The sequence below is a fragment of the Caretta caretta genome, chromosome 25, assembly GCF_965140235.1.
Source record: "Caretta caretta isolate rCarCar2 chromosome 25, rCarCar1.hap1, whole genome shotgun sequence".
Lineage (NCBI taxonomy): Eukaryota > Metazoa > Chordata > Testudines > Cheloniidae > Caretta > Caretta caretta.
This window is the reverse complement of record NC_134230.1, coordinates 18,895,649-18,923,378: the sequence shown is the minus strand read 5'-3', so window position 1 is coordinate 18,923,378 and position 27,730 is coordinate 18,895,649. Positions and strand designations below refer to the sequence as shown.

Here is a 27,730-nt window from a genome sequence, read left to right as displayed (position 1 = left end):
CTCACCTGGCGCTAACATCCCGCGGGCCCAGGGGCTGGAGCAGAACGAGGCGGTGTCCCTGCAGGAGGAGGGAACTGCTGGTTCTGGCAGAGGCCTCGCCCAGGGAAGGGAGCATCTGCACGGGAGGAAATGTCGCCCTGAAGACTCATTACACCAGTGAGCGTGGGATTCGCACCGGTATCACACACAAGTGAGCAGAGCCGCCCAGCTCAGTGCAGCGTGACTCTGTGTCACCTTCCCCAGGGTGGCTCGTTTGAGATAAATAACCAGCAGGCACCTGGCCAGGAGCACTTTGCAACTGCAGCATGACACGGTGCTGGAGACACCTGGGTGCTCTGCGTGAGCGTCTCTCCGCTCCCAAGCACTCCCTGCTGGTGGGACACAGCCAGGACCCTGCTCAGCAGCTGGAACATCCCATGGGGCTGGCTGAAGCTGACCACCAGCGATGCTTTCTCAGGGCATGTGAGGAGAAGCACAGCTCTGCTGTCCCGGCTGCTTTGTGTCACTCGGGAATACAGCAGTGCAACTGGGGCCAGGGCTGCAGGGTACCAGGCCCAAGGGTTTTAACCCCACAAGGGGGATGGGAGCACCCAGCTCAGAAGTCCCTGTCACAGCACTGGGACATTCGCTCCCTCCCTTTCCATAGCACCTTTAAATCCCTGAAGGGCTTTCCTACAGCCAGGGCCCACCTCCCCCAGTAGTGACATGCAGCCCCCTCTGGGCTGGGATTTGGCAGCTGTTTAACAGCACCCAACAACACCGCCCAGGGCAGGAAGTGCATCTGGGCATGGGGCAGAAACTGCCCTGGGTGACAGCCCCCTCCCAGCAATGCCCAAGCATAAAGTGCTCACCCAGTCTTGCTCCTGTTGGTCAGAGGGGCTGACCCATCCCAGGCCCCAGCAGGGGCTGACGGCTGCTTTGGAGTAGCCAGAAACAAAGGGCAGCCTTTTAGGTGCCCTGCAGCATGACACACCTGCATTACGGGCTGGGAACTGGCGCCTCGAGCTGCGCAAAACCCCAGAGCCCCCCAGAGCTGGGGTGTGGACTTGTAACAGCTGAGCAGGGAGAGCGCCCCCCACTGGGCCCCAGCACTGCTCCCTGGAGCCATTGTTCACAGAGACGTGGCGTTCAGCGCCGCAGTGAAATGCCGGGAGCCAGCACTGCCCCACGAGCCAGAGGAACGAAAATCCCCGGCGGAGAGATTCCTGTAGGACCAGGCCACTGTGGCAGCCCGGCGGTAACATGGCACTGTGCCCAGCCCAGCAGCAGTAAGGACCGGGGCAGTAAAGCCGAGGCACCGGGAACAGGAGAGGGTTACGCAGTTGTTAACCAGCAGTGAGCAGCGGGATTGTGACCATCCTCAGGAAGGTCCCTGTGCCCCTCTGTGCAGCACCCTGCCCATGCCAGGGTGAGGGGTGGGCGTGGGGGCAGCTGGGCTCCTGCCACACTATTCCCAGCTCGATGTCAACCAGAGATAAGGCCGCAGAGCCCTGCCTGACCCTGATCCAGGAAATTGCCTGTCCTCCTAGCTGTCTCTGCTCCGGGCTCCCCCACGTGCGTGGCTAGATGAAAGCCAAGTTCCAGCACAAACTATTTTCTTGGGGGAAATTTAATTTTCTCCTGGTTTGATTTACTGCCCAAATTCAGCTGTGAGCAGCCAGGCATGTTCCTGCCCTGGTCACTGCACTTCATTAAAACAGCCCACTGCCCCCAGGCTGGGCTGCGGCTCCAGCCCCCCTCCTCCCCTGCAGTTCCCAGCCTCGGAGCCGAGGGCTGGGAACAGCCATGCTGCCGTGGGGGGTCACACGCCTGAGGACATGGCCACAGCTGCAGTGCACCACTGCTGGGCCTTGTGAGGCCCCCCGAGCCTCCTGTACCCACCGATGGGGGCTCGGGGTCCTGGCGGCTGGGACGAAGATGAGCCCCAGCCAGCTGACACATTAGACAAGGAAACAGGTCTGGGAGAGCCAGAGGCTTCGTTCTCAGCGCTAATTCCTAGTTCTCACCCTCTGCTATTCAGGAGGCCCATGGCTGCCTGGCCAGCCGCCCTGGGACACTAGTCCAGAAACAAGGGGCAGAGCCTGGGGCCCAGCTGGAGGGAAACGCCGAGCCGGGAGTCTCTGGGAGGGAGCCTGGTGCAAAAGTCTCCTGCCCAGCTGCACTCCCAGCACAACACGCTGGGCTCGACCCAGACCCGAAGGCCTCGGCGCTCTCTGGCCAGCATGGCCTGCACAAAGGGGGCAGCTGCCCCTCCTTTCTGCCCCCTGAAGCTGTCGTCAATCCCAGCTATGAACTTGCTGGGACCCGCAGCCCTGGGGCTGTCGCTCAGCCTGTGTGTCCTGTCCAACCCCAGTGGAACCCTGCCTGGATAGATGCCACCAGGTGCCCGCTTTGCCCTGGGCCAGGGGCTCAGATCAGGGGCCAGAGACCAGCACTACGCCCAGGAACTGGGCTTGGAAAGTGACCCTCAGCCCGTGTCAGGGAACCCCCCCTTGCCCCACCGCTGGATCTGGGGGAGGGGCAGTTCCCAGGGCTCCCCCACCTGAGGCATCTGCAGTAGATTTGCAATTATTCTGGGCCATGAGAACAGTGTGAGGCGGCTCCTAGGAACCCCAGTGTGACGAAGTGGGACTGTTCTTAATGTTTCCTCTGAATAGTGTGGGGGTGCCTCAGTTTCCCCTAGGCAGTTCTTAAGTATCTAGGTGGTGGAGTAAGGGTGTATGATCATTGCAGAGCCCTAGAGGGCAGGTATGTGCAGGGGTCTGGACACAGAGAATGGCCGACACCCTGTTTCCTGGCAACTGATGGCCTGGGCCCTTCCCCCCTGCAAGGTGAGAGCTAAAGGGTTGGAGAACAAAGGAATCAGGTGACCTCCTGGCCTGGGAAAGGGACAAAGCCCAGAGGAGGAGGGGCTGGAGGGAGTTGCAGTTTGGGGCTGGTTGGGGACCTGGAGTGAAGTGCAGACGTGGTTGTCTGGCTCACTGCCCCCCAGAATGGACCCAGCTGAGGGTCCTGTACTCTGCACCTGCAAGCTCTGTTTTAGACCATGTCCCTGTCGTCTAATAAACCTTCTGTTTTACTGGCTGGCTGAGAGTCCCGTCTGACTGCGGAGTTGGGGTTCAGGACCCTCTGGCTTCCCCAGGATCCGGCCTGAGCAGACTCGCCGTGGGAAGCGCACGGAGGGGCAGAGGAGGCTGAATGCTCCGAGGTCAGACCCAGGAAGGTGGAAGCTGGGTGAGCTGTGTGTCCTGCAGACAGGCTGCTCCCAGAAAGGAGACTTCCCCAGAGTCCTGACTGGCTTCATGGGGAGCAGCTCCAGGGCATCGCCCGGGGACCCCGTGACACCCAGGCGGGCACCAGTGCCGCAGGGAGCCGGCATGGCGAGGAGGGGCTGGCGGGGGGCTCGCTGTAGCAATGTACCCGGAGTAGTGAGGCCAGGACCCCGTAGAGCAGCCGGAGCCCAGGGATGGCTCAGACCCATGGCCCCCTAGTACGCTGGGCCTGCTCAGCTGAGGTAGATGCTAGGTGGTTTGGTTCTGCCGACAGCCTCGCCTTCCCTGCAGGGCTGGCAAGAAAGCTCGTGCAGTGGATTCTTGGGGGCCTGGGCTGAGTGATGGGCACCAGCAAACAAGCAATTACCCAGGGCAGACCCAGGGCTGCAGCCGCAGGCCTCTCCCAGATTTAAAGGGGCAGTTTCCCCCAGAGGGGCAAGCGGGAGACGCCATGGGAAGCAGGTACCAGAGGAGCTGGAAGCCAGGGCAGATGCACGGGGGCAGGGCCCACACCGAAGGCCAGAGCTCAGCTGGGTGTGATGCAGGCGTGTCTCCCTTTTACTTGGCTAGTGGGAGGCTCCCCCACTCCAGCAGGAGAGTTCCTGCCTGTGGCTAGAACTGGAGCAGGACTCACTGTGTTGCTCCCTGGTGCCCGGCCCTGAGTTCGGATCGCTCCAGAGTGACTCCAGAGCCAGTCGCCGGCTGGGCTGCTCCCAGCTGAGCCCTGGGCCAGGGAATCTCAGCCCCACAGGTGGCTCCTCAGTGGTGTCCAGCCCCCACGCAGCCCCCTCCATGCGGCTCAGCCGAGGAGCACAGCACGCGGCCCAGGACTCATGCTGCCAAGGGGACACTAGTGGTGGGTGGGGACACGGTTCTCAGTGGAGACAAGCAGCCAGCGCCCAGGCCGGCGCAGGCCTCCTGGGTTGGATCCGGTGTGGGGCGATAGAGGGGACATGCTCCCTCTCCCGGCCTGGGTCTCTGTCTGGCAACTGGTGCCCCCCATGGCAGCGCAGAGCTGATAGTGCAGGGGGAGGGGGACGCTGCTGCTTTTAGCCAAAGCCACACGGGAGGGTGAGTGCATCCCATGCAGAGTCCACGGCGCCCCTGCCCCCATCGCGGCTGCGGGGAGAGCTGTGCGGGGCCACAGGCAGCGGGAGCGGAGACCAGCAAAACCAGCAGCCTCTTTATTCCCGCGCAGTCCCTGAGCAGTAGGGGAGCTTTACCCAGGCCGGGCCGGGAGGTGCTGGAGTGGCCAGGACAGATGTGCGGATTCCTACCCTGGCACGAGGCTGGGCTCAGCTCCAGCCAGGGCCGGAGGAGACACCCCTTATTTTGGAGGGTAGCGAGCGAACGGCGAGTCTTCGGTCATCTTCCCCTGTGAAGGAGAGAGGGGAGGGTGAGCGCTCAGGGCCACTCAGAGAGTCAGTAAGACCCCCGCAGCTGGAGGGCAGCGAGGGGAACGCCTGCAGCAACACCCTGGAGCACAGCAGTGGTGGGGCTGGGCCAGGAACTGCCCGCCCCTGGCCCTCCCCCAGGGCGCTACGGCCTCGGGCTGTTACCGCTGGCGGATCGGCCTGGCCCCAAGCACAGACAGCAGCACCCAGATCGGCGCTGTGTCACCCTGCAGCCCATCTCCGCGGGAACAAGCACTGTGCCCTCTGAGCGCCCTGCGGGCCGGCGAGGGGACGCCCGACCTGTGCCCAGCCCTCGCCCCCATTTAACCCCACCCTGTCCTTCAGGCTCTCTGGCGGCTGTACACAGACCAGCCCTTCTCCTGAGCAGCCCCTCCAGCCCGCTGCGCCAGCTAACACGGGCTAACCTGCTCCTGGTGAGCCCCGGCTGCTTGCAGACTGGGGAGCCCTCTGCCCACACTTCACACCAACACCCCTCCCCGGAGGGGGGCTTGGGGAAGCACAGAGGTCTCCCCAGCCACTGTACAGCAGGGCTCGCAGGCCCCAGCAGCAGCTCACTTTTGGCTGGGGCCCAGAGGCAGGAGCCTCAGTGGAAGAGGGGGCAGCTCGTTCTGCCCCTGCCCCTCTGTGGGATGCTGCAATAGCAGGGCAGAGATGCTAGGACCTGCTACAGGCTGGGACAGATGCACGGACAGCGGGCAGGGACAGGGGCCGTGTCTTCTGCGGAGCTACGCACCATGGGCACCTCATCCAGCTTCCTGAACGCCGGCTCCCTCCTGCGGCAGAGCTTCACCACCACCACGCCTGCAGCAATGAGCAGGATGGCCACGAAGATGCAGATCACGGCCACCAGACCGGGGCTCTGGGAGAGCGTGGGCTGCTCCGGGACAGGCACCTCTGGAGGGGACAGAGCGCTCGGCTTAGACACCTCCCCAGCCCTGCAGTCACACGGCTGAGAACCCTGCTCAGCGGCCCCGGCTCCCCCCGCTGAGACTACACGTGTCCATGACGGGGCAGAGGACACCCTGGCTGCAGGACTGGGCCCTGGCTGGGGGTCAGGAGTTGCATTGCGGGGTGGGGAGAGGCTGGAGACCAGCTCTGGCGAGTCTCAGGAGAGGCCCCCAGAGCCCCGGGATTGCAGATCTGCAGCTTTGTTTTTTTTTTACTTTTTAAATGAGAGTTTCTCTTGCTTCTGGGTCTGAGGAGTTGGGAAAAGGGACCCCCAGGCACAGAAACGCCAGGCAGAAACCCCCGAGCTCCTACAGCTGTGGATTGTTCTAATCCTTTTGTGCGATTTCCGGCGGGGCCAGGCGTTCTGCTCTACAGATATAACTGCACACACCTAGGAGACGCTCCGTGGGGCAGGGCACAGAGGAGCCAGGAGGGCGCTGCCCATGTGATCGGTCATCTCACCCGCCCAGGTACCCACCCACTTTGCTGGAACACCTGTCTCCTCCACCTTGAGGCCTGGGAGCGCTGCGCCATCTGGTGGTGAGAGCTAGACAGCGACCCCCGCTGAAGGAAACCCATGCGCCTCACCCACCCTGCGCACCCACCCTGCGCGCCCAGCAGTCGGCAGGCCTGTCCCGTGACCAGTGCTTGGTGCAGGGCGGCCCTGGGAGCCCCGTAGCGGCCAGTGTGGTTCCGTGGCCTGAGGGCAGTGACCACGGCTCGCCTTAGAGGCGCTGGCTGGCTCCAGGGCTCGGGGCTGCCATATGGAGGGCGGAAGTGACTGACCACTGCCATCCTTTGCCAAAGCCCAGGGTGAGCACCAGCCTCCCCTGGTGGCAGTCTCTGGGGAGATGCCAAGGACTCAGGGGGTTCCCCGGGGGCAGGGGAGGCAAGCTTGCCTTGTTACCGCTGGGCTGCTCCTGTCCTGGGGCCAGAGGCCTGCAGAGCCTTTTGCCTGGTGCCTCTCGCCCCCGTTAAAAGAGGCTGCATGTCCCTGCACCCCGGTTCTTACCCGAGCCACTGGCCGTTGTGCCGTTGTTGGACTCAGTCGTGTGGCTCTCACTGGAGCTGGCAGCAGGAGTACTGGAGGTGTAGGGGTGACCGGGGCTGGCTGGGGACAGGGGCGGGCTGGAAGCAGATTCTGGGTTTCTGGACGAGGCCGGAGCTGCTGCTGTGGTTCTGTACTGCGTGGATGCAGCGGTGCTGTCGGCCGGGGCAGCGGGAAGGGAGGTGTCTCCGGAGGCAGCCAGGGAGCTCTGCCGAGGGGTAGTCGCGGTGGCGGGGTGCTGGCTGGACGCGGACAGGGAGCTCTGCCGAGGGGTAGTCGCGGTGGCGGGGTGCTGGCTGGACGCGATTGGTTGGGAGACAGTTGTGGCAGTAAGGTCCCTCACTGAGGAAGGGGAATCAGAGTTACCAGGTTTGCTCTGAAGATTTCACTCAAGCCGAGGGCGCTGTGCTCCGTGATACCCCAGTGCTGCGGGGGCATTCCCAGCTCACCCCGCTCGGCCCAGGATGATCCCAGCACTAGGAGGGGAGGCCCGGTGGCAAGGGTGTGTTTGCAGATAAGCCAGTAAGCTGAGGGCCCCCACGTCAGATCACGTTCATGCTAGCATCAGCCTGGGACCTCTGCCCCCCTCCCCAAGGGCCTTTCCTAGCCTGTTAGCAGCTTTCCTGCTACCTGGTGTTTGAGTCCAGGCTGCTGGAGACAAGCCCTTAGGAGACACTTGCAGGGTCCAGCGAGGAGCTCAGCCCGCGGGTCGGGACAAGCTTGAAATGGAACCGCTTGCCCCTCGCCACTCACTAAAGGGAGCCCAGTGTTTGTGGAGTCTCGTAACTTTTAACTCATCTCATGGCTTGTTGTCTGCATTCCTAGCACCTCCTGCCCCAGCTGAGATCCACTGCCTGGAGGGGGGGCCCAGGGCTCTGTCTGCAGGCTGCCTCCCTGCTCCAGAGCACCACCTCAGCCCGAGACGCCTAGCACTGCCCTGCCAGTTCAGCCCTTCCTGGGGGCAGAGGCTGCTCAACGACACCATCTAGCCTCAGGCTGTCATGGAAATGCTGCCAGGCTGGGCTCTGGCCTTGCTGCTGAGGGAGGCAGGCCCGCATCCCAGACAGCAGCTCTGCGCCCTGCAGGGACAGGCTGTGGTCTCAGGGCTGGCTCCCCAGGGGCAGCAGCTGCCCTTGCCATGGCACAAACACTGCGTTGATTTTATAGACCTCTATCATATCTCCCTTAGCCGTCTCTTTTCCAAGCTGAAAAGTCCCAGTCTTATTAATCTTTCCTCATATGGAAGCTGTTCCATGCCCCTAATCATTTTTGTTGCTCTTTTCTGAACCTTTTCCAGTTCCACTATATATTTTTGAGATGGGGCGACCACATCTGCATGCACTAGTCAAGCTGTGGGTGTCTCATGGATTTATACAGAGGCAACAGGATATTTTATGTCCTATTATCTCTCCCTTTCTTAACGATGCCCAACATTCTTTCGCTTTTGTGACGGCCGATGCACATTGAGTGGATGTTTGCAGAGAACTCTCCACCATGACTCCAAGCTCTCTCTTGAGTGGTAACAGCTAATTTAGATCCCATCATTTTATATGTATAGTTGGGATTCTGTTTTCCAATGTGCATGACTTTGCATTTGTCAACATTTAATTTCATCTGCCATTTTGTTGCCCAGTCACCCAGTTTTGAGAGATCCTTTTGTACATCTTTGCAGTCTGCCTGGGACTTAACTAACTTGACTAGTTTTGTATCATCTACAAATTCTGCCACCTCACTGTTTACCCCCTTTTCCAGGTCATTTATGAATATGTTGAATAGGCCTGGTCCCAGTACAGACCCCTGGGGGACATTGCTATTTACCTCTCTCCATTCTGAAAACTGACCATTTATTCCTACCCTTTATTTCCTATCTTTTAACCAGTTACCAGTGCATGAGAGGACCTTCCCTCTTATCCCATGACAGCTGACTTTGCTTAAGAGCCTTTGGTGAGGGACCTTGTCAAAGGCTTTCTGAAAATCTAAGTACACTATGTCCACTGGTCCCCCTTGTCCACATGCTTGTTGACTCCCTCAAAGAATTATAGTAGATTGGTGAGGCATGATTTCCCTTTACAAAAACCATGTTCACTCTTCCCCAACAAATTATGTTCATCTACGTGTCTGACAATTTTGTTCAGTACCAGGCAAAATGGTTGAAACTATAGTAAAGAAGTCAGATTTACCGGCCTGTAATTGCCGGGATCACCTCTGATTTAAACAATATGTTACAAACCACAGTTATTAGTTCTGCCATTGTTAATATCCTTGACGCTGTGGGGGGAAGCCAGGGCCTTGCTGCGGGATAACAAGGCTTCTTAGGGGTGCTGCGGGGATTCAGGAGTGTGTGTATGCAGAGGCGGGGGTGTGTGTGAGTGCTCCCAGCTGGAGCGTGCCCAGGAGTGGCACTAGACACCCCCCACTCCCTTTGCTGGGAGTGACTGCCCGGGCTGATGGGACAGGAAAGTCCCCAGGGCTGTGATGGGCAGGGGAATGGAGGGAGGTTTAATCAGCAAAATCCTGCCTCTCGCTCAGCCCAAGGGGAAATGCCCCCGGGTAGTCAGGCGACTAGCTGGGCACAACCTCTGGCCTGTAGCTCCTCTCCCCACCCCCCTAGGAACACTGCCTGGGGCCCTGTGGGCATGGCCGTAGGCACCTTCACTAGCAGGGAAAACCCCAGCCCTCCCCACTGCCCCCAACCCCACATTGCCCCTGTCACGGCATTCAGCACCCCACAGACGCGAGTTCCCTGGAGGCTGCGCCATGAGCCCCGTGCTGGGGGCGGGGCGTTTCCTCCCTGGGACGAGGACACAGATGCTGCACAAGATTTAAAGGACCAGCCCCAGGCTGCAGAGGAGACAAGCTGGAGAGTGGGCTGCCGTGACCCCTTCCTCCCCCTCTCAGCGCCACGGGCTCTGTGCCCCACACAAGGGGTGGCAACAGGCACCACTGCTCCTGCACCTGACCAGCTGCTGCGAGGATTCCCAGAGCCGGCGGGAGGCCGAGGCCCACGCAGGCAAGCGCATGGAGCACACGGGCCACTGAGCCACGGCCTCGATCCATCGACCGGAACAGGCCATGCTCCATCCAGGCCAGTGCCCGGGGGCCAGCCCCGTGGCTTTTCAGAGGGAGGTACAAGAAGCCTCCGAGGAGCAACCCTGAAATAGCTTGTCCCTAGAGCAGTTTCTTCCAAGCCCCAGGCTGCCAGGGGTGGTTTCTGCCCCATCTCATGGCACAGGATTGTTCTTGTTCTCCATAGGGAAGTGCCTAGTCTCTCCCCAAACCCCGCAAAGCAGAGAAATTCACCCAGCGTCTTGGCCTCCCTGCCAGCAACTCAATCCTGAAACTGGTTCCTTGGACGTTTCCCCCACAAGAACACAGGGGCTCAGGGTTGAGAGGCCTGAGCACAAGACTGGGAGCCAGGAATGTCCAGATTCTAATCCACTGACTCCCTGGGGGTCCTGGGGCAAGTCACCTGCCTTGGGTGCCCCTCTTTCCCCAGCCCTCCCTAGAGCAGCAGTGAGTGCTGTGCAAATGGCTACAGGTCCCTTCAGTCCCTAGCCCTGCTGAAGCTGGCAGATGTGTAACATGCTCCCATTTCCCAGGCAGGTACAGACTAGGGGGGAGACACCTGTCTTTTGTTGTGTGCACAGCTGGGAACAAGTATCCGATCCTCCACCCAGGCTGCACCCCACCCTCCTGGCTGATGCAAAGTCAATATGTACCCGCCCTCTTTATCCGCACCATTGCGTTTGCTATTCCCAAGCTGCTGCCCTGTTGGCTGTGTGAGCGGCCTGTCCCCACCCTGCAGCAGAGCGGCCAGGGCCCTGGGACTTGCCAGCTGAAGGGAACCCAAATTTTAATGACCAGGATTCTGGTCATGTAGGACCCCCAGGAAGGGTGACCATGGCCCACTTAGGGCAGAGACAGGTGCACCTAGGTGGCAGAACTGGTGGATTTTGAGAGGGAATATTTAGGCCCCCCCAGAATGTTTCACTCACACCCCAAAGCTCCAGCTCACTGGAAAACGAGGTGGATGGGGAGGTCTGGAGTCTCCTTTCATTGCTATGAAAACAAGACCTGTTTGCCCAGGCATCTGTATTTGGCCTCCTGGAGTCTGTGACCCGCAGGGCTGCCAATCCAGGGTGCACGTCCCTGGCACTGCTGCACACCCCCACTCTCACAGCTCCTGAAGAACTGAAGGGGAGGCAGTGTCTGCATTTCACAGGAGATCCATGGGTGCTCTCAGCTACCCTCCACGGCCTCCTGTGATCTCTGCACCAAGCTCAAGCCCTGTCAGATGCATCTCTGCACTCAGTTCAGATTGCAAGAACGGCCACACTGGGTCAGACCAACAGTCCATCGCGCCCAGTGTCCTGTCTCTGACAGTGGCCAGTGCCAGGTGCTTCCGAGGGAATGAACAGACCAGAGCGATTACCGGGTGATCCAGCCCCCGTCGTCCAGTCCCAGCATGTGGCAGTCAGAGGTTCAGGGACCCTCAGCCAGGATGGGCAGGAACCCAACCCCATGCTCTAACAGCCACTGATGGGTCCATCCTCCAGGAACTGCTCTAGTTTGTTTTTGAACCGTTATTTTTTTGGCCTTCATAACATCCCCTGGCAGTGAGTTCCACAGGCTGACTGTGCCTTGTGAGAAGAAGTTAACTTAGTCTGTTCATTAGGAGGCCACCTTGAGGTGAACAAGAGGCCACCCCCGGCAATTTGACAGCTTTAAGAGTAAACTGTCCCTCGGGAGTTTAGGATACAGCAGTTTCCTTCACACTGGTCCCCTAGCACAGGCATCAAGTCAACAACCTGCCCTTCCAACACCTTACAGGTAGACAAACCAGCGGGAGGCCCTGTTTCTGGGTAGGATCTAAGGCAAGTGCTAATTTCCTGTTCAAAATGACTCATTTCTGGAGTGGTGCCTCCCACACCCGATCTCCCTTCAGTTTCAGAAAGGATAATGTTTTAGCCTGGAGGGTTTTCAGTTCCTAAATACAACCCCATTTATTTGCAAGGTTGTTAAGGCTCCGCCAGCCCTTCCAGACACAAGGAATTATTACTCCATTTTTAAATGCCATGACTGTGCCAGAAGCCCTAACCCCATTAAACTGCTGCCACATCCATCATGGGAGGCAAGGCGGAGCCAGAAGAAAGTTTGGGTACTTTCATGTTAAAAGTTTAAATCCAACAAGGGGAAGGCAGCTGAGAGCAGCGGCTGTCCGGGGCCGCTAAGTGTCAGGCAGTTCCGCTGCCAGGAAATCTGGAGGCCCTCGCTGAGCCCGTAGTATGAACAGCCTGGGACAGTGTCTTAGCCCCATCTCACAGAGCGGGAGCAAGGCACAGAGATTAGGTGCTTCCACCACGCTCACCTGGGAAGGTTGGATCAGACCCAAAGAACTGAAGCCCCATTCCAGTGCCTTAGCCCCACAGACTGCCCTGCAGGCCCAGGCCCGCCTAGAGCTAGGCCCCAGGAAATTCACTCTTGACCTCTGACCTGTAAACCACGCCAGCCAACGCATGCCTTGGTAAGGGGCTTTGCCATTCGCGTGATGGCTCATTCACAAGAGACCCACCTGCCACATTAGGATTCCAGGATGGTATCCCTGGCGGAGTGTACCAAGCCACTGCCCGAGCTCAGACCCTTGCACACTCCCGGCCTGGGGCCTGCCAAGGCTTTAATTAAACACCGAGCACGTGGGATGACGATGCTGGAGGGGAGCTCAGCAGCACCGTTAGAGGCAGCGTTCCAGCTAGGAAAGCCACTGAGGAGTCACAGGAGAGCGAGTGGGAGCGTTTGTTCCTTGGCGTTGGGAGAAATTAATTTTGAGACTTGGGAGATAGGGCAGGTTGGTTCCATGCAATGGGCTGCGGGGGGTGGGCAGGGCAGAGAACCTGCGTGGTGGTCGGGGGGGGGGGGGGGGTGAAACGCAGGACAGAGGAAACAGAATCTGCAAAACCTTCTGTTGCCGGGAGGCACCTGCGAAAGGCAGCGGGAAGCCCTGGGCTGGCTCTGGCTGCATCAGACGAATGCCCCCCCGCCCCGCATCACCAAGAGAGCTGCAGGCACTGCTTGGTACCAAAGCCGGGAACTTTGACAGTCACTTCAGCGGGGCAGAAAAATCTCATGCAGCCCGACGCATGGCCGGCGTTGTGCACGGCCCTGGAGAGACCATCCCTGGACGGCAGTGGGGACAGTGCACATTGAAAGGGCTCAGAAGAGTCACAAGAACAACTCAAGGTTTGGAAAATCTGCTCTGTAGTGGGAGACAAAGGGGGGGGCGGACAAGGGGGGGGGGAGACAGCTCTTCAGCCTCAGGGGGCTTGATTGGCTGACAAGCTCCTAGGCGGGGAAAGATTTCTGACAGTGGGGGGCTGGAATCTAGCAGGCAAAAGCAGAATGAGAGGCAGTGGCTGGAAGCGAAATGAATTCAGACTGGACAGAAGGAGCTTGTATTGGTCAGGCCCAGGGGATGTGCTGCATTCTCGGTCATTCAGCAGCTAAAATCGAGACTGGGCAGCTTTCCCCAAGAGCTCCTCCCGAGCTCCACCCGACGTTCCGGGCCGGGTGCAGGAACCGCTGCAGGAGGTTCCCCGGCCTGTGCTATGCAGGGGGTCAGCCTCGAGCATCGCGTCTCCTCTGGCCTTAATCCAAGAGCCAGTAACCACTGTCCCTGCACCGGATAGAGCTGGGGGAACCCTAGCCCACTCATCCCAGCCCTAGGACAGAGAGGGCTCTGTGCAGTGCTGCCCCCTTATGGCCAAGGGCTCCATGGCATTGTAGCGGCCAGGCACACAGCCAGCTCTGCTGCCCCTCAGCCTGTCTTTACTGAGCCCAAGCCTGGCACCCGTACGGAGTGACGGAGAGCCCCGTTCAAGAAAGGGGCACAAGGACACGGCCAGCAACCTGGCAAGCGGCCAGAGGCAGTGGCCCAGGGAAGCCCAGTGCATGCAGCAGGTTTGCGCCGTCATCGGGGCACGGCCCAGGGGTGGGGGTGTCACACTCCAGCGTGTGGCAGATGGCAGGGCCCAGGCCCTGCGGAGGCCTCGTGGGAAAACCGTTCCCCATCCCCACGCTGCAGCAGCGCCCCCTAGAGTGCTGTGGAGGGAATCCTGCTGCAGGTCCAGGGAGCCCTCAGAGCAGCAGCTGCCGAGCGGGTTATATGCCATCCTTGCTGCTGTCTCCACACTGCCCCTCTCCTGGAGGAGACGGATTCGTCCCAGCACCGCGGAGCTGTGCAGCCCAAGCCGTGTTCAGCGCCAAAGGCCTTTTCCCTGGGGAAGGGGCGGAAAGCGGCCCGGTTTAGGGAGGGGAACCCCCTCTCCATGGGGAGCAGAGTCCGTCCATGCCTGGCTCTGCACCCCAGAATCCGCAATGGATCTCAGCTCCCAGGCCCAGGACAGAAATGGAGGAGCAGAGCAGAGCAGTTTCTGCAGCAACGGTCAGCCACGAAAGGGTTAATAAGACAGCTCTTTCACGGCATGTCAGAGCTGCCCAGTGCACTGAGAGGGACAGTTCTCTGCCCTCCTGACAGCTCACAGCCATCAGCCTTATTGGGATCCAGGAACTGGGCGGGCAAAGCCCACCCACTGCTAAAGGATCCCCCCCCAGCCTAAGGGGGGGTCCACAGGACCTGGAAAACCAAATAATTACGGGGGACAACTAATGAACAACAGGGACAGGAGTGCGGTCAAAGGGTCAAACGAAGGGAACCGGACGGGGACACCGAGCAGAGGACCCCGGACAGCGCCCACTGCTCCTCGAAGGCGTCAAGGGAGTCAGTGGATGCCGTGAGCGCCAGGCAGGCACCACTGCCCCTGGAGGGGGGTGGTCTCCGGAGCTAGGGGAGCTAGATTTTCCATGCAACAACCACTACAGACTATGCGGGGCCATGCACATGGTGGCTGCCGGAGGCAGGACTCCCAGCCAATGGGCAAATATGGCAAACCTCCACCATCAGGAAGACAGGAGCCGAACGAGTCCTGCTGTCAGACCCTCTGCATTACAGGCCTAGCTCTGCCCTTCCATGTTCAAGCACCAGGAGGAAGGCCCAGGGTCCAAGCTGGGGACCGGGATAGTTAGGAATTTGTTAATAAAAGGGACAGGCCAAGCACATTGAGCCTTTGCAACCGGCCAAGCGGGTTTGTCTGCATCTGAGCCCAGGGAGCCTGCAGGGCGCCAGCTCCATTTGCCAGTGTCCTGTAACAAACACACAGGGCTGCTGGCCTGAAGTGTCACTGGTTTAGCGCTGGGGGGCACTGCAGGGGGGACACACTTGCCCCCACCTCACAGCCCTGGGGTAACTAACTCTACGGTGACTTTCTGTCGTCCCCCCCAATTTGGTTTCAAGAACACATGCACCCTGCAGCACAGGGCACTCACACAAAGTGGGGGGTTGGGGGATTGGTGCTGGAGCTGGGGGGGCTGCCGCACCCCCTGCCTCGAAGGGGTTCCCATCATATCCAGGGGTTACAGTTTGGTTCAATGGCTCCCAGCACCCCCACAGTACACGCTGGTCCAGCACCCCAGGGGAGGAGGGGTCTGGCTCGAGAGCACTGGATTCTGGTGCAGGAACAGGGCACAGTCTGGGAACCCTCCCGACGAGCCAGACTCTCCCTGGGGTGACCAGCACCCAGATCCGAGAAGCTTTCGGATTAGAAAGTTTCTTCACTCCCCCCCGACGGTTAATGCTGACCCTGCATTAACTCATCAGACCCCCCCCCCCCGGCTGTCCCCCTCTCCCCGGGGAGCAGGAAGGAAGGAGCCCCCGATGTGCGGGGGCGGCAGACCCCGGGTCTCCCTCCGGGCGGGACCTGCCCCCCAGGGCTGCCCCTCACCTGCGAGCGCCAGGCACAAGCCGCAGCCGATCAGCAGCCAGCGCGTCCCCCGGGCCATGCTGGCGGCGCCGCTCCGGCTCCCGGACACCTGCCGGGATCCTGCCACGCAGGAGGCGCCGCCCCGGGCTCCAGCCCCGCCGCACCTGGGCGGAGACCGGCCGCCGGGCAGCCCCTCAGCCCGGGCCGCTCCCGCCCCCAGGCAGGGCCCGGAGCGGCGCCCGCACCCGGCGAGAGCCAGGCACCAGCCGGGACAGGGCCCCTCGCCCGGGCCGCACCCCAGGGGGCTGGGGACTGCGGGGTTCTGGTCCCCGCTGCGGGAGGAGAGTGGGGTCTAGTGGTTAGAGCGATGCCAGGTGGCCACTGGTGTCCTCTCAGCTGAGCTGCTGCCAAGCGCAGGCCAGAGCCCTTCCCACAGTCAGTCCCAGAGCAGATCTTTCGGGAAAGCAGCGGATCCCACTTTAAACATTGCCAGGGGCATGGCCAGGCTGCCCCTCCCCCCCTTCAGTAAATTGTTCCAGTGGCTAGCTACCCAGCCTGTTAAACATGCAGCCCTTATTTCCTGCCCGGACTCCTGGCGTCTAGTCCCAGCTCTGCTACTAATTTATTCTATGACCTTGGGCAAGTCACTTCCCCACTCTGTGCCTCAGTTTCCGCATCATTCGTATGTGCAGGCAGCCAAAGCTTCCCCTTCCAAAGCCCGTTATCCAGAGCTGGCGTCACCCCCAGGTCCTTCCCAGCTCCCTCCATTTCCCAAACCCCTGGGTGACACCATGTGTGGCCAGCAAGCTCAGTGTGTCCTGCCCCAGCCTATCCCAAAGCTGTTTCCTGTCTGCTCCTTCCTGGGGCAGGGGTAGCCAGAGTTGTTAAGTGGGTTATTTCTCACTCTGGTGCCCTTTGGACCAGCAGCTGCCTAGATTCCTTGAGCCCCCTCCCTAAGGTTCAGGGCTCAAGCCCTTGCTCAGGGGGTGCTCTCCTGGCCTTGCCTGGGCCCTGCGGGGAGGGGAGAAAGCATAGGCATCATGGTTCCTGGCTGTCACTCACTGCAGGGGCTTCGCCCCCTGCCCGAAAAGACACTGGAGACAGCTGAGAGAGGCACCAGAGGCCCTGGCAGGTCCCATGCCAGCAGTTACGTGAGGAATGGCCAGTACATGGCAGAGCCTGGCTGTGAAGGGTGGCTGGAGAGACCTGACCTAGAGCAGTGAGTGGCAGAGACTGGGACACTGAGCTTCCTCCACTCCCACCCACCTGGCACAACCCCGGGCCCAGCTCTCACTAAGCCGGCCCAAGCTTTTGCCCAGTGCCACAGCCCTGCCTGCAAGGGAAAAGCATTGTGGGCCGGTGCTGGACATTTTTGATCAGGCAACTCACAACAAACAGTCCCAGCCAAAGGCGAGAGGCTTCCTCTTGGGTCTGTGATTCTGAATGGCATCCAGGCAGAACAATGTACCAGGGATTAGGAAAAAATGTTTATGCAAGGCTGGGAGGAAAGCTTCCTCCCCACAAACCGCAGCCTGCTGGCTGCCCCAGAGTTCCCCCACACAGCCCGGGACAGCGAGGGGGCAAACAGGGCACAGCATTGCTGCATGCAAAGGGGGGCTTCAGCTACTAGCTCTGCCATCTAGCCCTGTCTGAAGTCAGCTCATCGGCTGTTTTAACAGGGGTATTTTATCTGCATTCCTAAGGGTTGAGCCAAAGTCCCCTCCCCCCCCCCATACTCCCACTGACTTCCCTAAGCTGTGGGTCAGAGCCTCAGGCCAGGAACACACAGCTCCTAGCAGAGTGGGACTCGGCTTGTGGTCGGAACCTGCTCCAGTAACGCAGCTAACGGCCCTAGGATAGCGGAGGAGTAACTGGGGCCAGTCTAGTGAGGGTCTCATTACTAACCCTTCCCCTCAAGGAGCACCTCACCGGCAGGAGGGGGAATGCGCTCTCAACGCCAGCTGAAATTACTGGAGCTCCAGTCTCTAGAGATGACCTAAAAAGAACAGGAGGACTTGTGGCACCTTAGAGACGAACCAATTTATTTGAGCATAAGCTTTCATGAACTACACCTCACTTCATCGGATGCATACTGTGGAAAGAAAAGGAGTACTTGTGGCACCTTAGAGACTAACCAATTTATTTGAGCCTAAGCTTTCGTGAGCTACAGCTCACTTCATCGGATGCATGCCGTGGAAACTGCAGCAGACTTTATTTATACACAGAGAATATGAAAAAATACCTCCTCCCACCCCACTGTCCTGCTGGTAATAGCTTATCTAAAGTGATCATCAGGTGGGCCATTTCCAGCACAAATACTGTGGAAAATAGCTCATGCTCAAATAAATTGGTTCGTCTCTAAGGTGCCACAAGTCCTCCTTTTCTTTTTGTGAATACAGACTAACACGGCTGCTACTCCGAAACCTGTGGAGATGACCGGTCATCTTCTTCCTGCCTGAACCCTTGTGCAGTGTCACTCAGTGCTGTCCAAAAGCCATTGTGCTCCACCCCAGAGGTAGCTTCAATAGAGGACCCAGCTATTTCTATAAACAGAGCAGAGCCTGAACCCCCTTCCTCAGATCACTAGGCCGCATTCCCCCACATAATCCTAGTGCTACCCAGCAGCTCTTCTCTAGTGCTTTTCTGCAGCAGATTTGAAAGCGCTTTACAAAGGAGGTCAGTATCCGTGTGACTAGCCCCATGCTTCTCAGACAGCAGCTTCGAGGTATGACAGGGCCCCTCATCTCTGCAGCACTAAGGGCCTGCGGCCCCCAGTTCCCGCTGGCAGGGTGGGGGCTCTGCACTCGGGAAAGCCAGGCCCCACATCAGCAGGGAGTAGCTTAAGGCAGCACCCCATATGAGCTGACTCCACAGCCCATGACCCTGGAGCTGATGCAGCACAAAGAGGGAATGCAGACTCTGGAACCAGCCCCATCGCCTTTAGCAGAGCAATGTTGTGCAGAGTTCAAAGGCAGATGGCCATAGTGACCAGCCCGTGTGACCATTTGAACAATAACTTCACCACTGTGTCCTGCTTCACGTGGTCAAGCCTCCAGCCAGCCATCAACTAACTGATCCTAGCTGGAGCCCCTTGCCCCCAGGGTCCCATGGGGAGTCAGGGCCAGTGCTAGGCTGGGGCAGGGCTAGTTCTAGGAGTCCATTATTGCGGGCGGGGGCAAGTGGGTATTCTGGGGCCCTGGATGTCACCATTTCAAAAATAAGCACCCTGCGAGGAGCCCAGGGGCTAGTCAGAGCTCTGTGGAATCTGGGCTTTTAGGGGTTTACAAAAGCTTTAGTGATTTGGCTTCTGTGTCAGTATTTTGCTGTGATTTATAATTTACATGGAGACTGAAGACTCTCCCATTTGCAGCTGTTCCAATCCTTGACCCTGGATAACCCCCTACGTGCTTTGGCCTGACAATTTTGGATCCCTTGAAGATGGGGGGGGGGGGGTTAAAATGTCCTCTTCTCCCCCCCTCCCCCACTGCACTGGGCCTACATGGGATGCATACAGGGAAGTCACTGCTGTGTTTAAAAGGATGCCATGCCCCTGACAAAGGGGCAGGGAAGGGGGGGTGGATTTATGGGGAAAACACCCATTGCAGCCTAGCCAGTCAGTGCACTGGGAGAGGTGCTTGCCCCCCAGCAGGAGGCATCACCTGCTACATGCATGGATGTGAAAGAGCAAAGCACCTGCAAGCAGGGCCAGGCCTTCTGTGCAGCCCTAGGGTCCTGCAGGAGCAGTTCTGCCCTGTGCCTGCATGTGAGGAGAGCAGGTACCTGACAGTGTCACTATTCACTGCCATGCCCCCTAGGTTTGGGCGGGGGGGGGGGGGGGGAGAGATGATAGCCCTGTCCCTTCTATCTGATCACATACCCCTAAACCTGACCTCACCCTGCAGCATCTCTGTGGAAGGCAAGAGGAAGCCACAGCGGCTCCTGTCCCCAGCCCATCCTTCCCTTCCCTGGGGCCTTCTTGTCATTCAACAGTCATCCTGACCCTGAAAAGTCCCTCAGCTCCCCCCAGGGCCAGCCCCTAGAGAGCCCAGACCCAGCTGCTCTGCCAGGTGTCTGGGCAATCCCACGCGGTGGGTGCTGGGTTTCTCTGAGTGCCCCCCAGCTCCCCCGCTGCCCACCTGCCAGTGCACACACAAACCTGGTGTGACAAAGCGGGGCTGTTCTTAATGTTTCCTCTGAATATTGTGGGGGTGCCTCAGTTTCCCCGATGCAGTTCTTAAGTATCTAGGTGGAGGGGTAAGGATGTATGATCATTGCAGAGCCCTAGAGGGCAGGTGTGCAGGCGTCTGGACACAGAGAATGGCCGACACCCTGTTTCCTGGCACCTGATGGCCTGGGCCCTTCCCCCCTGCGAGGTGAGAGCTAATGGGTTGGAGAACAAAGGAATCCGGTGACCTCCTGGCCTGGGAAAGGGACAAAGCCCAGAGGAGGAGGGGCTGGAGGGATTTTCAGTTTGGGGCTGGCTAGGACATGGAGTGAAGTGCAGACCTGGTTGTCTGGTTCACTGCCCCCTAAAATGGACCCAGCTGAGGGGTCCTGTTCTCTGCACCTACAAGCTCTGTGTTAGACCACGTTGCTGTCGTCTAATAGACCATGTTGCTGTCGTCTAATAGACCTTCTGTTTTACTGGTTGGCTGAGAGTCGCATCTGACTGCAGAGTTGGGGGGTAGGACCCTCTGGCTTCCCCAGGACCCCACCTGGGCAGACTCGCTGTGGGAATCGCACGGAGGGGCAGAGGATGCTGAATGCTCCGAGGTCAGACCCAGGAAGGTGGAAGCTGTGTGCGTTGTGTCCTGCAGACAGGCTGCTCCCAGAGAGGAGACTTCCCCAGAGTCCTGCCTGGCTTCGTAGGGAGCAGTTCCAGAGCATCGCCCGGGGACGCCGGGACACCTGGCCCTTCACCACTGCTTCCAAAGGGTGGGTGAGCTGGAACGTGCACTCCAGTCTGTGGCTGCTGAGGCTGGGGGGAGTGGACCTGGTGCCATCAGATGCTCTGGGGCAGGGCCTGCCCCCCCCGCTGACTAGGACTGCTTTCACTAGAACACAGGACGGGGGCTGCCAATATAACACCAATCACCCCAGGCAGCAGGGTGGATGCTCCCACAAGTGGGAGGTGGGATGGACAGCCCAGACTGCCAAAGGAGAGGCAGGCGTAGCAGTGTGCTACCTGCCTGTGCATGGTGGAGGAAGGCAGACAGAGCTTTCTCTCTGCAGCTGTCCAGGTAGCAGAGCACTTTGGCCGATGCCCCATGGACAGCAATGGGACAGAGGGGCAGCGGGAAAGCCCAGGTCCGTGGCTCGCGGGTGGGTAGGCAGATGGGAAGGGAGCACTTTGAACCCCACAAGGGGTGGAAAGAATGAAGCACTCAGCCCAGGGCAGTGCCAGCAGCAGACGGGAGATGAAGGCGAGGGAGAGCAAGGGGAGAACAAGCAGCAGGAGGGAGGCAGAGGCTCCAGGCTCTCAGGCTGTGGGGCATGAGCTGACCCCTCAACAATTTTGCTGAGATGCAAAGCCAGGGCCAGGGGCCCAGCTCATAGGACAGGGTCTCAGCCATGCTTCCCTTCAATCGAGGTTACCACTGTTGAGCGCTTGAATGCTACACCCAGACCATGCATTTGGGGCTGACTCCCCAGTGTGGTGAGTGAGGCTCTGGGCCCCAGAGCAACTGGGGTGGGGGGGCTGAGAGAAAGAGGAGAGAGGAGTCCAGCTCTCAAGCAGGGTGTTTAGCTCCACCATCCCTTGTTTCAGGTTGGTTTCAGGACAGAAGCATGGACAAAAACCACTTTTTAGGCTATTTCACTCAGTCTGAGAAAAGCCTTTAGCAGGGTAGGGATTAGTCTGACCCCAGCACCTGCAAACTAAGTAGTTAGGGAAATCCAACCAGCACAATTTCTTCCCCAGCCTTTCCAGGCAAAACCCAAAAGGAGGCTTTCCAGCCATTTTATCCTGTGCAAGCTGTTCTCAGCGTGGGGACCGCTGGCTGGGGCTGGGAAGCGGAGTTCCTGCTCTGGGCTAGCTTTGAGGTTTAATGTACATTGGCTGCAAATGGGTTTTTATTCCCCTCAGTTTTGTTGCCTGTTTAGACAAATGAGGAAAAGACTCAGTGCCAAGCAATCTCCCAGCATAAATTATAAGAGCTTTAAACCACCTTCCCCCTCTTCCCAGGGCAAGTTTTCCCCCGCTGACTTGCTGCCAGGGTTTAGAATGTTCCAGCCAATGTACAAGTTGTTAGGAACAAAGTGGTTTGTCACCCTCAGTTTCTCATTTCAGGGAAGCACAGTGGTTCTGGTGTTGAGTAGTTGTTTTTAGATACAACACACAGAAAACAAAGATCTGTGATTAAAGGCTGCATGACACTGATCTGGCATCCGTTCTCGTTCTTGATAGTGAACTCAGATTGGGCACCTCAGGCTGCTGGTTTTGAAGAGTCCCTGAAAGGTGTCCAGCTGCACCACCTAATGCATGCAACCTCCCAAGCCAAGCAGCGATGAGGGCCGGGGGCACAGGCCATTCAGGAGGTGGCACCCCCCAGCAGGCCAGTACCAGACCCACTGTACCACCTGGCTTCCCTAGACTAGTCATTACTTGGAGCATGGCTCCTCCTGCCAAGTGTGGGCGTCACCACTTGGGAACAGCACTCAAACGAATACTGCTCTTTTGTTCACTTCATTTCTGGCTCAGCTTCATTCCTGATGTCAGCACAGGGTTGGGAACAGAAGTTGGGGGTTATCTGCTACAGTAAAGACCAGGCAGGAGACAACTGGTTCCTTGCTCCCACAACAAAGTGCAGCCTTTAAGGACACATTCTTTAAAGATTTTACAACACTGTCTTGGAATGCTGAAAATAAAGCTCCTACGAATGCTGCCTTTCCCATTGGCAAAAGTTTGTTTTTATTTCCCCCTAGGGCCTGAGCAAAGCTAGAATCCACCTCACTGGTTGTTCACCATTTAGATTATGTACCAGTATCAGTGACAGCCAGCCAGCTCTGGGCCTAGCATTGCACAACCAAGTACCATATAAGCTGTCCACACCCCATTTCAGTCCTATTAAAAGTGGCTAGTTTTTAAAGGATCTCAGACCACTGTGGAAAAGTTAGAGGACTCCTCTCACCCTGAGCTTTACCATTAGAGTATTTCACAATCCATTTTCCTGGCCCGATGAAAACCAACCTGAGCATGATCAAGTTAACCTTGAAAAACAACAAGGAGACCCTTCCTTGTGCTCCTTCAGTAAACAGGCCTGGATGAGTGGGCCCACACCAGGCCCACATGCAGTCACACACCAAGTGGATAAAATTTAATGTGACTTAGACTTCTTGTAAAATTAGAGCCTAGACCAAAACTCACCTAATGAGCTGTTGCGGTCTTGGATTTTGCAAGATTATCCCCTTCTAGAAACCACCAACCCCGCTGTGGGACTGTCCGATACTAAGACACCTCAGTGTGAAAGTTTCGTCTGACCCAATCTTTGACACGGTTTTACACTTTGAAAAAGGCATTTTCCTTTAAGCTCTTGACCAGTTTGCTGCAAATCTTAGCAAGACAGAGCTGCCACTTAGGTAAAATATTTTGGACCTTTCCTGTCATCTAGTATCACAGGCCACTGGCCACGGCAACCCACCTGTTTAGGGCTTAAGTTCGTTTCCAAGAAGAAACTTGCAGAGCTGTCAATTACAATTAGCTAGAAGTTTGCCTAGTCATAGGGTTTCTAAGAAACCAAGCAGCCCCTTTCACTTCCATTTTCTCTCTCAACTCATTTCCTTCTTTCTACCCTTCTTTGTGCACGCCAGGCCAAGACAAGTGCCACAGGTGATGGACCCAAGAACCTGACAGTTCATTTTTTGCCCCCAGTCACCCCTTTGAGGCCTGTCTATTAATTCACAGAACAGCAAGACTCCAGCAGCCGCCACCACAACTAACCAGCAGGGAAAGGGCAGCCTGAAATGAACACAGACTTGCAACTGGACCAGGTGTCCTTACAAGGAATTGCCCCAATTATGGTGTCTAACATTTCAGAGCACACCACCACAAGCTGCTGTTTAAACGCCTCCTTCCCCCAAGGATAGTCACCTGCGATAGATGCTTCCAGGGCCAAGCCCTACTCTCAGCAAGAACCCAGCTGGGAAGCTTCTTCCTGTGGGGGCGCACAGATGTAGTTTCCACAATGGGCAGGAGGGGGAGCGCTTGACCACAGGACACCTCCACCCCATAACTGGAGCTGAGCGCAGCTTCTCCTCCTTTCTGCAACAAGTAGTTAGGTCAGGGAAGCGGGGGGGAGCCTCCTTCCCTCTGCCTTGGGGAGCACCAGCCAGGCCAGCGCCCAGCAAGCAACAACCAACCCAGCTCCGATTAGGCAGAGCTGGTGGCTGGCTTTACACCACCTCTCCTGCGGTGGGGAGGGGGGGGAAGAAGAGAGACAGCGGACACGGCTCCTGGCACAAGACTTTACTGCACACTGGAATGTGGAGCATAGAACAAGGGGGAGGAACATTGGGCCCAGTATAAACATAAATAGAGCAAAAACACTTCAAACAACAGAACACTGGAGCTTATCGCCTGGGGCCGCCCCAGGCCCGGCTCTGCAGAGGCGGAACCTGGGTAGCTCTGCAGTCTCTTGGATTCGTGCGCTCGGAGCCGGGGGGCCGAGCTTGTCCGAGCCCTGGCGAGGGCAGGAGTCCGCGCCGGAGCGCTCGGTAGGCGATACGGGCTCCGGCTGACCGAGCCGGGCGCCCCCCACCCCAGCTTTGCCATTGCGCCCACAGCCCCCCTGCAAGGCAGAGGCCCCTCCCGAGTCTTGCGGCGCCCGGACCAGCGGCCCCGGGCCTGTCTGGCGCCCCGCACGTGCGTCCGCAGCGTCCCCGCACCGAGGGCCCCGGCTCAGTTCAGGCGCGCACAGCCCCGCTACGGGCAGCGGGCACGGTGCGCTGTGCGCGCCCCCCGCGCGGCGCAGGGCCCCGGGTGCGCCCCGGCCCGGCCCGGCCCGGGCGCGCTCAGTAGGCCGGCACCTGGTGCTGCTGCGGCAGGAGCTGGCAGCCGCTGTTGACGTGGCTCAGCACCTTCTGCTTCAGCTGCGCCACCTGCTCGCGCAGCAGGCTGGCGGTGGAGGCCAGCTCGCTGTTCTGGCTCTTGAGGCTCTTCACCTTCTCCTCCAGCCGCGAGATCCGCTCCAGCTTCCTCTTGCGGCACTTGGAGGCGGCGATGCGGTTGCGCAGCCGCTTGCGCTCCGCCTTGATGCGCTCCTGCGTGTCCATGTCGATGGGCGACAGCGGCGGGCTCTCGCCGAAGCTGGGCACCTCGGGCACGATCTGCGGCTCGTCCTTGAGCGGCGGCTGGAGGCGCGGATGCGGCGGGGCGCCCCCCAGCCCGGGCGGCGGCGGGTAGGGCACGGTCTCGGTGGCGTAGTTCACCGTCGTGCCGGGGTAGCTGCTCAGGTTGGCGTAGACCGGCGGCTCGGGGGGCGGCGGCGGCGGCGGCTGGGCCAGGCTGGCGGCGGGCGGCAGGTCCCCGGGCGGCCCCCCGGCGGCGCCGCCGCCGCCGCCCGCCCCCAGCTGGTTCTGCTTGTGCAGGTCCTCCAGCGCCTTGACGAAGCCCTCGGCGAACTCCTGCTCCTCGCTGGCCGTCACCTTGGGGTAGAGGAACTGGCTGCTGGTCGGCGTGGTGGTGACCAGCCCGTTGGACTGGATGATGAGCCGCTCGAGCTCGGGCGAGCCCAGCTTCAGCAGCCCCAGCTCGGCGGAGCTCAGCAGGGCCGGGCCCTCGCCCCCGCCGCCGGCCGCGCCCCGCAGCGGGTGGAGCGGCTGGCCGGGCGCCTTCAGGGTGGCCACCACCTGGTCGCTGAGCCCGAGCCCGTCCTTCTTCATCATGCTGCCGCCGGGGAAGGGCCGGGGGAGGCCGCTGCTGCTGCCGCCGCGGGACGGGGCCGAGGCGCTCAACACATCGTCATGGTAGAAGGGTGTTTCCATCCTCCCCCGCCGGCTGCGGGGGGCGCCGGGCGGCTGCGCCCGCGGGGCGCCGGGCCGAGCCTCCGGCGCCGGCTGCAGGAGGCTGCGCTGCGGGGACCGGGCACCGGGGCGGCTGGGGGGGTCGGTCCCGCTGGGGCTGCCCCCGTGCGGGGGGGGGGCGAGGGGGGCGGGTCGGTCCCGGTCCGGCTGCAGCGGCCCCGGGCGCTGGGGTGGGGGTCGGTCCCGGCCCGGCTGCAGCGGCCCCGGGCGCTGGGGTGGGGGTCGGTCCCGGCCCGGCTGCAGCGGCCCCGGGCGTTACAGGCTGGACGCGGCCCGCGCTCCGCTCCGCGCTCTCGCATACACGCGTCGGGGGGGCGCCCCGCGCCGCTTTAAATACCCAGCGCCAGCCCGATGAGGTCACCGCGTGCGGCCGGGATTGGCTGCAGATGACGTTCTGGTCGGGGCACATTTGCATGGGGGCGGGGCACGGCCACGACGCCCCTCCCCGCCCCCTTGGCCGCCCCCGTCACCACGGCGACCGGCCTGTAAACGGCACAACAGCGCGGAGCCCCCTGGGTTGATGTCATAGGGGGCGGGGTCACGGGGTGTTGGCGCGCGGGCCCGGCCCGGGGTGGCTGGCGGCGCGCTGGGAGCCGGGCCCGCAGCTGCGGCGCCGGGGGTCCCGCGGGGGTCCAGGGACCCGCCCCGGCAGCCCCTGGCGCCCAGCCTCCTGCCAAACCGCGTCACCCTGCACGAGGCACCCCGCGGCACCCGCCCGCTGGAGCCCGCCCCCCACGACACCGAGGGGTTGCAGCCCCCCAGGACTGGATGTGTCCCGCCTGCACCCCCTCAGCACCCGCCCGCTGGAGCCCCCCCCCACGACACTGAGGGCGTGCAGCCCCCCAGGACTGGATGTGTCCCGCCTGCACCCCCTCAGCACCCGCCCGCTGGAGCCCCCCACAACGACGCCGAGGGCGTGCAGCCCCCCAGGACTGGACGTGTCCCGCCTGCACCCCCTCAGCACCCGCCCGCTGGAGCCCCCCACAACGACACCGAGGGCGTGCAGCCCCCCAGGACTGGACCTGTCCCGCCTGCACCCCATTAGCACCCACCCGCTGGAGGCCCCCCCCACGACGTCAAGGGCTTGCAGCCCCCCAGGACTGGACCTGTCCCTGTCCCACCTGCACCCCGCGGCACCCGCCCGCTAGAGCCCCCCCGCAACAACACCAAGGGCGTGCAGCCCCCCAGGACTGGACCTGTCTGTCCCACCTGCACCCCGCGGCGCCCACCCGCTAGAGCCCCCTGCAACGACGCAGAGGCCTTGCAGCCCCCCAGGATTGGGGCTGTCCCTCCTGCACCTCATTAGCACCCACGCCGCCCAGCACCCACCTGGTAAAGCCTCCCACAATGACGCCAAGGGGTTGCAGCCCCCCAAGACTGGGGCTGTCCCTCCTGCACCCCATTAGCACCCACCCACTAGAGCCCCCTGCAATGATGCTGAGGGGTTGCAGCCCCCTGGGACTGGACCTGTCCCTCCCTGCACCCATGCCACCCAGCGCCCACCCACTAGAGCCCCACTGCAATGACACCAAGGGGTTCCAGCCTCCCAGGACTGGACCTGTCCCTCCTGCACCCCATTAGCTTCCACAAGCAGTGGGACAGCTCAGCCCGTCCCGGCATCAGGCCCCCATTGGGTACCCAGCATCAATGGCAGGTCCCCTCCTCCCCCGTCTCAAGGAGGAAGCAGGTGCCCTACAGTCAAAGCCAAACCTCACCTTAGCAGAGGGGATGTTTTGACTTAATTTACCTTCTCCATGGTAACACACTGGTATAAATGAAGACTACACTGAACTGTTGCCAGGCTGGAAAGCCATTTGGTGGGTCAGGGCAGGCACTTGTTCAGTACAGGCTGATTCTGGGGGAGGAGGTCTAGGGACATGCAATTACCTAGTTGGATGCAGTTGCAGGGGGAGGGTATTTGATTTTTAAATTTAAAAATCAAATAAAACTGGAAAGGAGGGAGCTGGGAGGAAGAGCTGGGATTTCAGCAGTCCCTTAAGAACAGAGCAATTAAAGCTCCATATAAAATTACCCCAAAAATACCCATTTGTGCAAACAGGCAGGGTCAGCTAGCTCCGTGGCAAAACAAACCCTTCACTCACAAAGAGTTTTCAGCCTTTGAGCATCACCTCATACCAGAGAAACCCACCTTCTCACTCCAGGGCCAGCAGTCAGACTTCTAGTCCAGGCTGTCAGCTGCTTTATAGACCATTT

The 27,730-nt window shown here is 59.9% G+C and overlaps 3 protein-coding genes across 3 annotated transcripts in view; 1 reads left to right on the top strand and 2 right to left on the bottom strand.

The window, feature by feature from the left end:
- Positions 1-4,440: 4,440 nt before the first annotated feature.
- CIST1 (colon, intestine and stomach enriched 1) lies at positions 4,441-15,651 on the bottom strand. The gene is made up of 4 exons (XM_048830545.2): positions 15,518-15,651; positions 6,648-7,025; positions 5,421-5,581; positions 4,441-4,647 (listed from the first exon to the last, which is right to left on the bottom strand). Exons 1-4 carry the CDS (start codon positions 15,573-15,575, stop codon positions 4,600-4,602), a joined length of 645 nt encoding a protein of 214 aa, XP_048686502.1. The 5' UTR covers positions 15,576-15,651; the 3' UTR covers positions 4,441-4,599.
- Positions 15,652-23,945: 8,294 nt separating this feature from the next.
- JUND (JunD proto-oncogene, AP-1 transcription factor subunit) lies at positions 23,946-25,832 on the bottom strand. Its single transcript, XM_048830536.2, has one exon. The coding sequence runs from the start codon at positions 25,475-25,477 to the stop codon at positions 24,506-24,508; it is 972 nt and encodes a 323-aa protein (XP_048686493.2). The 5' UTR covers positions 25,478-25,832; the 3' UTR covers positions 23,946-24,505.
- The window catches only part of UBA52 (ubiquitin A-52 residue ribosomal protein fusion product 1), a 375,240-nt gene continuing 372,496 nt past the window's right edge, over positions 24,987-27,730 (top strand). The window contains exon 1 of the mRNA XM_075123221.1: positions 24,987-24,992. The gene's annotated coding sequence lies outside the window, so the exon portion shown is untranslated. The remainder of the gene's footprint in view (positions 24,993-27,730) is intronic.

Excerpts from the sequence above, each read along its gene's own strand:
- CIST1 (XM_048830545.2), bottom strand. The coding sequence starts at position 15,575 with ATGGCCCGGGGGACGCGCTGGCTGCTGATCGGCTGCGGCTTGTGCCTG. Across the intron at positions 7,026-15,517 it reads CTTGTGCCTGGCGCTCGCAG|TGAGGGACCTTACTGCCACA; the intron begins GTGAGGGGCAGC and ends CCCCTTCCTCAG. Across the intron at positions 4,648-5,420 it reads AGCTGGATGAGGTGCCCATG|GGGAAGATGACCGAAGACTC; the intron begins GTGCGTAGCTCC and ends TCTCCTTCACAG.
- JUND (XM_048830536.2), bottom strand. The coding sequence starts at position 25,477 with ATGGAAACACCCTTCTACCATGACGATGTGTTGAGCGCCTCGGCCCCG.